The sequence below is a fragment of the Aythya ferina genome, assembly GCF_964211825.1.
Source record: "Aythya ferina genome assembly, chromosome: 1".
Classification (NCBI taxonomy): domain Eukaryota; kingdom Metazoa; phylum Chordata; class Aves; order Anseriformes; family Anatidae; genus Aythya; species Aythya ferina.
The window spans coordinates 136,531,577-136,539,901 of NC_140296.1; the positions used below are offsets into that span (position 1 = coordinate 136,531,577).

Sequence of the window (8,325 nt, forward strand, 5' to 3'; positions counted from 1 at the left end):
TTTCAAAACAGCTCCCTTTAAGGACACCCCTCTGCCCTGCCCCCAGTCAGGCTCCTCGCAGGGGCTCGAAAATCACCTGGACCATTCCTCACCCCCTGAGATGCCACCCAGGACTTGTAGCAGGGTCTCCAGCCCGGGGCTGAGCCGCCCTCCTCCTGCAGCGAGGGGAGCAGAGTCCGGTGCGGCGCGGGGCACCCCCGGAGCAGGGACCCCCAGAGCATCCCTAGCGCTGCTCTGGGGGGGGGGGGGGGGGGGGGGGGGGAAGGAGGGAGGCCGGGAACGCCGGCTCTGGCCTGATCTCTGTCCTTAGGCTCCCTCTAGAGTTTACAGCGACCGAGCAAAAGGTCTTCAGCTCCGCTTGGCTGCATCCTCCCGTTGCGGTGCGGCCGCATCCAGGCTCCTGCCCGCAGCAGGGCAGCGGGAGCGGCTGCTGGCAGGGATGCTGCTGGCAGGGATGCTGCTGGCAGGGATGCTGCCCGCCGGGCTCTGGCACCCTTCCCTAATGCTGAACCGTAACCCTGGCCATGAGGAGCCCGTTAAGTGCCTCGGGAGTATCCTCAGGGTGCCCAGGTGAATTTTCCTGGGGTCTGTGGCTCAGGCCTTGCAGCGGCCTCATCCCAGGTCTCTGGAAGAAGTCAGGGTTTTGTCAGAAAAAGCAGAGGTGGTATGGGAGCAGCGTCAGCTCAGTGGCAGCTGAGATAAGGGGAGCACTCCCCGAAGCCTCCAGCTTCCTGACAGGTCACCCCATGCTCTCGCCTTCCCCATCCTCAAGCCGGGAGGAGGGTGCGCCCCGTGGAGTACTATCCCCAGCCCACCTGCTGCTTGCGAGGGAGCCCCAGGTCATCTCCCTCGCTGAGTGCGGCTCGGATGCGCCTCGCCGTTTCGCCTAACAGCCTTATAAAGTGCTGGGAGAGGAGAGTGGCCGGGAGGAGGGCGGGAAGCCTGCCTGAGCGGTGCTGGAAGGGAGAGAAGCAGCCGGCAGCTTTGCCCGTGGGGAAGCCCAGACGCCAGAGGGGAGCAGGGCGCCGGGGGGAGCGGGGACGGGGCGTTCAGGGGGCTGAGAGGAGCCGGGACATCCTCGCACAAAACAGACTCCCCTGGGGACACCCCTCCCCAGGTCACTCCTCCGAGCCCGCCGCTTGTTCTCCTTTGGTTTATTCGCCTTTCCCTCTTGCAAGCCCGTCTTCCGAGCTTTTCACCGGTTGCTTCTTCAGCTCCAGAGGCGACAGGGGGAGGACAAGCGGCCACCCCGACGGGAACCGCCCGGAGCTCGCCCCCCGCCTCATTCACAGCGCCTCCTCCCCGCAGTCCCCCGGGCCGGGTTGCTGTGCCCTCCTTTTGCAAGACGATGGCGCTCTCATCTTTCTGCAGCCCTCCTCCGGGGCTCTGTAGTATTTTTTCACGCTTCGCTGCTACTACGGGCAGGCGCTTGCCTCTCTCACGATTTGCTGAGGCCATCGGGGGTGCCTGACTGTAAACAAAACACTTTAGATCATGGCAAGGTCGCTGCAGACACAGCCTTTCTCCTTCGCAGCCGCCGCGATTTAAGGTGGATTGCCTCCGACGGGGGGGGGGGGGGCGGGCAGGAACGCAAGGGCCGCGGTCCCCGAGTGCAGCCGTGCTGATTTATTATTTTTTATTTTTTTTCCCCCGTGTTTTGATCACAAGGCGTCCTCCCGGCCTCCTCCCAGCCCCCCGGGCACCGTAGCTCCCCTCCCTCGGAGGGTTCAGCCCTTCAGCCCTCGATGGAGAAGAAGGAGCAGCCGGATAGGGCAGCAGTGGAACGCTCCTCTTTCCTTCTTTCTCTGCCAGCAGTGGCAACTTGTCTTTAGTTGCAGTAGCATCATCTGGGGGTTGAGTCCCAGGCCTCTGTGCTGGGGGTAGTATAAAGAGAACAAAAAAGAAGGTCCTTGTCCCACAGGAACATGTTTCTTCTTTTCCAGATGCTACAGACAGAAACCAGTGCTCTTTGCTGCTGCAGTCATGTTCCTGTTTGTTGACTTGTGAGGCTACATGGTCTTTACGAATGCTTGCACCCCATTACTACCATCATCAATCATTGCCATCATTATTATATGATTCTGTACTCTGGTACACTGCCACAATCCTACCAGCAAGCAGCTTGCCTTTCTTTTCTGGACTTGGGTTCAGGCAGTGACTCCTAGCAAACCAGGGACCAGAGAGTGGGAACTACTCACCTGAGAAGGTTCCAGCAGGTTGCCAGTTGGCACTGCAGCAAGACAACCCCCATCAGCACCATGAGCCCTGGGTATCTTCAAGAGCCCCATGACATATTTTGTAGATTGCCTTCCTAGTACACACCCCCCGCTCCTGTGCAATACACAAATGAAATGTCCCACACCTGACAGAGAAAGTAGAAGAGAAGTTTGAAATGGCACTTCCTGGATGGTGCCTATGAAAGTCAAAGACAGGAAAGCCTGGAAAAATGGAGAAGAAATCCTTCAAATGAAGCAGATGAATAGGCCTCACTTTGCCAGCTCATGCAGCTTTATCACAGAGTTGCAACTTCAAAAAAAAAAAAAAAAAAAAAAAAAGTCTAAGCTCCTGCAGACATGAGAATGTCAGCTTTAATTTTCTGTAAGTGGATTGCTAGATTTTGTGGTTGCTGAGAGAAGCTGGAAAACAACTTCTGAGCGCTAAAAATCCCGGCAAACAAACAGAAATAACATGGCTAATATTTTATTTCAACCTTGTGGTTTTAAAACCCATCTCATTTTTATTCTTCTTTTTTGGCTGCACACATCATTGTTGGAAGCAGGGGCTGGCTGTACTGAGATCGCTTGGGCAAGGGGGCTGAGTGGGGGCCAGGGGCCACTGCCTTGGGGCTGGTGGAGGCAAGCAGAATGCTGAGGCCTGGTTTTGAGTGTTGTGAGCTGGTTTTGTTCCCTTTACAATATTTGCAGAGTTTAGCTCACTGGCTGGCAAAAGCAACTGTGTTGTAGGTTTGGGTGGCTCATCGCAACTGCAGACCCCGACCCAGATGGTGCGTGTCTGAGTTTGGTGTGTGTGAACACAGCACAGGGCAGAAGCTCACTGTCTTCAAGGCCACACCAGCTGGAGCTTCTTTCAGCCAGTTGAACCTGGTTGTGCTGGCCCTGCCTTGCTGAGGTAGCTTGCTGCTGGTGCAGCCCCCCAGAACCAGTATCCATAGGTGGTTGTGTCTGACCTTGCCAGATGGCCCGGAGTGAAGGGTCTCCAGTTCCCTGAGCCACCTGGGCCCTGGGAAAAGTCCAAACCTCCAGCACCTGCGAGCAGCCCCAGTGTCCTGCAATGTGCTGAGGGGGCTGACCTGCCCGCCGAAGGAAGGTGGCAATGGGAAGGGGCTGGAGCCAAGGATGGGACAGAGGAGGACACTGTGTTGCTCTTATCTCCAGTGTACCTGCTGCAGCTATCCAAGGTAGCGGCTCAGAAAATCTTCGGCTGCGACTTTGGCTCGCCTAATCTTCAGAGCACACAAGCAGGGCTAAGACGAAGACTTTCGTTTGCCGAAGTCTGAAATCCCTGCGGAGGCTTTCTAGGGCCATTTCCACACCGTAGTGGTCCTTCCTCTGCAGGGCAGACAGCAAGAGGCGATCCCTCCCTCGCTCCTGGCGGACAGGCTCCATGATGGGACGGGGGCCCGGGGGCTCCTGCTCCTGTCTGTGATGGGACGGGGGGTCCCTGGGGGTCCCCCTCCCTTCCGGGGGCTGCCCTGACCTCCTGAGCCGGGGCGGAGCGGGGCGCGGCTGGGGCAAAGCGAAGCTCCGGGCGCTCTGAAGACGGAACCAAACCGTAGCCACAATTACTCTGGGCCCGGCGGCCAAGCAACGGCATTTTTATTTTTATTTATATATTTATTTTCGGGCGGAGGGGAGAAGTTTCGCCGGGCCCGGGCTTTGCGGGAGGGCAGTGGGTGGGCGGGCTGGGCTGCGGTGCACGCTGCGGTGCACGGAGCCGTGCCGAGCCGTGTCGTGCCGAGCCGTGCCGGCGGCCTCCATCGCACCGGCTTCTCCCCGCCCCGCCGAGCGGAGGCAGCGGGGCCGGAGCCACCTTTAGGGCCAGCGGCGGCGGCGAGGTAGGGCTGCGCCGACGGGGCGGTGCCCGGCGCCCTAACCAATGGCTCGGCTCCGCTGTTTAAATAGACTCGTCCTGTCAATCATTTTCTCCTTCGTCAACCTCCCTTCAATCGCCATTTTGGGCGGGCTCGTCTCGCCCGGTTTTTTTTTCCCCCCTCTCGCCCTTTTTTACTACGCGGCCGCGGGGAGAGCGGCGGGGCCGGGCGGCCGTCGGGGGGGGCAGCGCGGAACCGGGGCGGCGGAGGGAGGGTCGGACGGACGGACGGACGGACGGAGAGAGGGAGGGAGGGAGGGCGGCAGCAGCACTCCCTGCCTGCCCGCCTGCTGCGCGCTCCCTGCGCGCTCCCCGCGCGCTCCCCGCCCGCCTGCGCGCTCCCCCGCGCGGCTCTCGACCCGCCCGGGCTCCTTGACGGCGGCCGTCGGGGCTGCGGCACCTGGGCAGAGCCTCTCCGCCGCTCCTCCGAGGGCGAGCGGGGCGGTGCGGAGAGAGGAGGAGAAGCTGCGAGCGCCGAGAGGTGAAAGGCGGAGAGCAGGAGGAGGAGGAGGAGGAGGAGGAGGAGGAAGGGGGAGCAGCGAGAAAAACAAGCGCCGCCAGAAGAAAGAGGCCGGGGGGAGATGTCAAACGTACGCATTTCTAATGGGAGCCCTACCCTGGAGCGCATGGAAGCCCGGCAGTCGGAATACCCGAAGCCGTCAGCCTGCAGGAATCTCTTCGGGCCGGTGAACCACGAAGAGTTAAACAGGGACTTGAAGAAGCACCGCAAGGAGATGGAGGAGGCTTGCCAGAGGAAGTGGAATTTCGATTTCCAGAATCACAAGCCGCTGGAAGGCAGGTACGAGTGGCAAGCCGTGGAGAAGGGGAGCTCGCCCGAATTCTACTTCAGACCCCCGAGGCTACTCAAAGCTGTCTGCAAGTCCGCCGGCCACCAGAGCCTGGATGTAAACGGGAATTGCCAAACCGTGATTTTTGTCGGTTCTCAGGGAATCTCAGAGGACACTCACTGTGTAGATCAAAAGACTGCTCTTTCTGAAAAGCAGACGGACTTTACAGAGCAGTGCACTGGGCAGAGGAAAAGACCTGCCACCGACGGTAACGTACCCTTTGGGGCGCTTTTCCCTGTGTGCCCCGCCGGTGTCAGCGCCACGCGTGGCCCCACCGCGGGGCGCACTGCGGGGGGCTGTGCCCCTCTGGGCGCTGGCCCGGGCCCCCTCGCCTCCTGACGCCTCCAAAAGCCCAGGCGCTGTTTGCAGCCCTGGGGTGTTCTTTTTATTTATTATTTTTTTATTTTGGGGGGATTGGGGGTGTCCCACGATAGGTGGGAGCCGGCGGCTGGTTTGTGAGTGAAAGCCCCTCCGTGGTAATAACACCCCGTGCCTCCTGGCTGCCCCTCTGTGGGCACGGGGTGAGGAGAGGGGAAGGAGTGGGAGCTCACAGCACCCACAGCAAGCACGGACAGAGATTGGGACAGACCCAGGAAACTCTTGTCCCTTACCTAGAGAGAAACTCCCCTTCCTCCCGCCCCCCCCCCCCCCGGCCTCTCCCCCTAGCACAGGCTGCAGGGATGTGCGGGAGTGACCCCCCCTGCCCATCCAGCCCTTTCCCTCCACCCCGGCTAGTGAGCAAACATCTGGCAGGAAAATATTTTAATATCACTCTTCCCCCCCCCTCCCCCGTTTTTAATTTTCCCCTCCTAGATTCCTCTCCTCAAAATAAAAGAGCCAACACAAGAGAAGAAGAGGTTTCAGAAGACTCCCCCAGTGCCAGTTCAGTGGAGCAAACACCCAAGAAATCGAGCCCGAGAAGACATCAAACGTAAACCATTTAGGTAGGTTCCCTTTATGGTCTCGGCGTTAGGATGTGGCCGAGGGAAGGAAGGGGCGAGTGAGCAGCCCCTCTGCTGGACCCGAGGGTCTGGGGTCCCTCCGGCACGGACGGGGGGGGCTGCATGGAGCAGGGGCTGTATGGGGGGGCTGGGGAGGTGCAGGGCTCCCAGCAGCTTTTGGAAAGAACAAAACAAGGGCGAAGCACAGCATTGCCAGGCCCCCAGCCGTCACCAGGGCAGGGGGCGGTGATAGGAGCCCATCCCCGGCCCCCCTGGTCCCCTGACCTGTGCACCCCTTGCCTTCCTCGCTGCCCTGCTCCTGCGACCCCCCTGGCCATTGCCAGGTGCACTGGGGGCTGTGCCGGGGCAGGACTGGATCTCCAAGTGGGCTGGCGGGTGGTGGTAGGTGGGGAGGCCTGGGGGCTGCCCCCTCCCGGGGCGCTTTGTCCCCCTTACCCCTGTGCTTGGCGGCCACCTTCCACCCGGGAGAGCTGGGCTGAAGAAAAGCGGGCTTCAGTGGGAGGCTGGGCATTCTGGGGCCTAGTTAAGCAAGCGGCTTGTTTTTTTTTTTTTTTTTTTTTTTTTTTTCCCTTTTCGGTTATTTTGGTTTGGCTTTAGGCGCTGGCAAAGGGGTGAGTTTGCAGGGAAGGGAGCGGGTTAATGGGAGCCGAGCTTTTTTTTTTTTTTTTTTTTTTGTGGGTGCATTGTTGTTGTTTTGTTTTAATGCGAGGGCTTGGGGTGGAGGGACTTGGTAAATTGCGCCGGCGGTTGTTTCAGAGCCGAGGTTAGGAGAGAGGTTTACAAACACACTCTGCGATTGTGCAGAAGAGATTAATCTGTAAAGCAGAAGTTGCAGCAAATTAGTCCTGCTGGGGGGAGCACGGCTGCGTGCGGCCCTATGCAAACACCGCTGCCCCCGCCCGCTTGGCCTTTGGGCTTTGGGTTTTTTTCAGGGCGGGAGGACACTCGGCGGCTCCGGCTGCAGCCCCGCAGCATCCCGGCAGCGCAGCCCCGATGGAGTGGCCGGGACCCGCCCGGGCAGCGCCTCCCCGCCCCGGGGGGCCGCGGTGGTTTGAACCGGTTGCGCCCCCCCGGCGGCCGCCGAGGGAAGGGATCCCGTTTGTTTGGGCCGTTTCTAAACGTCCTCTCGTCGTCTTCTTCCTCTGTGGCAGAGCGGTGAAGGCGCGGTTCCTTGTTCATCGGGTGCCTCAGGAGTCGGTGAAGTGAGGAAGACATAAAGGCATAGCAGAGAGGAGGATACATATCGTCGAGCTCCATGGGATGGAGGTCCTGTACAAGCACTGAAAAAACAACGGCAGAAAACAAGACAAAAAAAAAAAAAAGCAAACAATAACACTAAAATTTTAGGCACTCTTAAAAGACCTGCCTCTAAAAGCATTGGATGTAGCATTGTGCAATTAGGTGTTTCCTTATTTGCTTCATTGTACTACCTGTGTATATAGTTTTTACCTTATGTAGCACATAAACGTTATTGGGTGGGGGGAGGGAGTGGAAGAGGGCGACCGATTGGAACTTGCTTTCACAATCTAGCAAGCAAAGAAATGTATGAAGAGGAGCAGTGTAGGCTTTTTATTACTTAAAGATGTATTGTCCCTTTAAGTGGGTCCACCGCCGCTGCATTTTTTTCCTTTTATTTTTTTTTTTTTTTCTGAATGTACCATCGTGGTAATGCTGCTTACAGCAGATTCTTACAGGCCGCTTGTGAAACTTCTTCCTACGTTAAGCTGAAGAGGTGGGAGCTGCGATGATTCCGTTATGTGGTAGCAAAGGTTTCCCCTCCACCAACCTCAAGTCCCTAAGAGCGAATCTGAATGCCTGTAAACTCCTGGAAATTCATCCTATTTGTTACATCGCCTGTTTTTTTTTTAATTATTAATTATTTTTTGGAAACTAATATGGAGGGCTTTTGCTCTGAATCTCGAATGTTGTTGTTTCCTGATCTGACCCACTTCCCAAAGTGCTTGTGTGTGAGAGAAAGGGATACTACATCTTTAAACAGTATTTCTACATTGCCTGTGTAACTGTATGTAAAAATAAAAAAAAGTTTGAAGTGTACTTGTGTACATAACTCTGTAAAGACACTGAGAAATTATACTAACTTATTTATGTTAAAAGATTTTTTTTAATCTAGAAATTATACTAACTTATTTATGTTAAAAGATTTTTTTTAATCTAGAAGACAATATTTTTCCCCATAAAGCCAAAGTGGCATGTTTTTGTGCATTTGTAAATGCTCTATTTGGTAGACTTTTTAGGGTTTTTTTTCTCCTTTTTTTTTTTTTTTTTCCTGGTAATTAATATGGCTGTGCTTAAAGGATTGCAGACTGAGCCAATTTAATATTTTTTTTTTTGTAATGTGTGGGAAAAAAAAATCCAGATTGATACTGTTTCACATCAAGCAATCA

At 56.6% G+C, this 8,325-nt stretch overlaps 1 protein-coding gene and 1 long non-coding RNA gene across 3 annotated transcripts; one reads left to right on the forward strand and one right to left on the reverse strand.

The window, feature by feature from the left end:
- Positions 1-1,139: 1,139 nt before the first annotated feature.
- LOC311437330 lies at positions 1,140-4,226 on the reverse strand. Its single transcript, XR_014693408.1, has 2 exons — positions 2,199-4,226; positions 1,140-1,471 (listed from the first exon to the last, which is right to left on the reverse strand). It is a non-coding gene; the product is annotated as an uncharacterized lncRNA (long non-coding RNA).
- A 254-nt stretch (positions 4,227-4,480) lies between these two features.
- LOC311437317 (cyclin-dependent kinase inhibitor 1B-like) lies at positions 4,481-7,279 on the forward strand. Of its 2 annotated transcripts, XM_084520392.1 has the most exons (4): positions 4,481-4,591; positions 4,672-5,166; positions 5,772-5,902; positions 7,072-7,279. In XM_084520392.1, exons 2-3 carry the CDS (start codon positions 4,692-4,694, stop codon positions 5,891-5,893), a joined length of 597 nt encoding a protein of 198 aa, XP_084376518.1. In that variant the 5' UTR covers positions 4,481-4,591; positions 4,672-4,691; the 3' UTR covers positions 5,894-5,902; positions 7,072-7,279. The 2 variants fall into 2 exon arrangements, with proteins under 2 accessions (XP_084376518.1, XP_084376519.1); XM_084520393.1 differs by lacking the exon at positions 4,481-4,591 and having other exon boundaries at positions 4,605-5,166.
- The last annotated feature ends 1,046 nt before the right edge of the window (positions 7,280-8,325 follow it).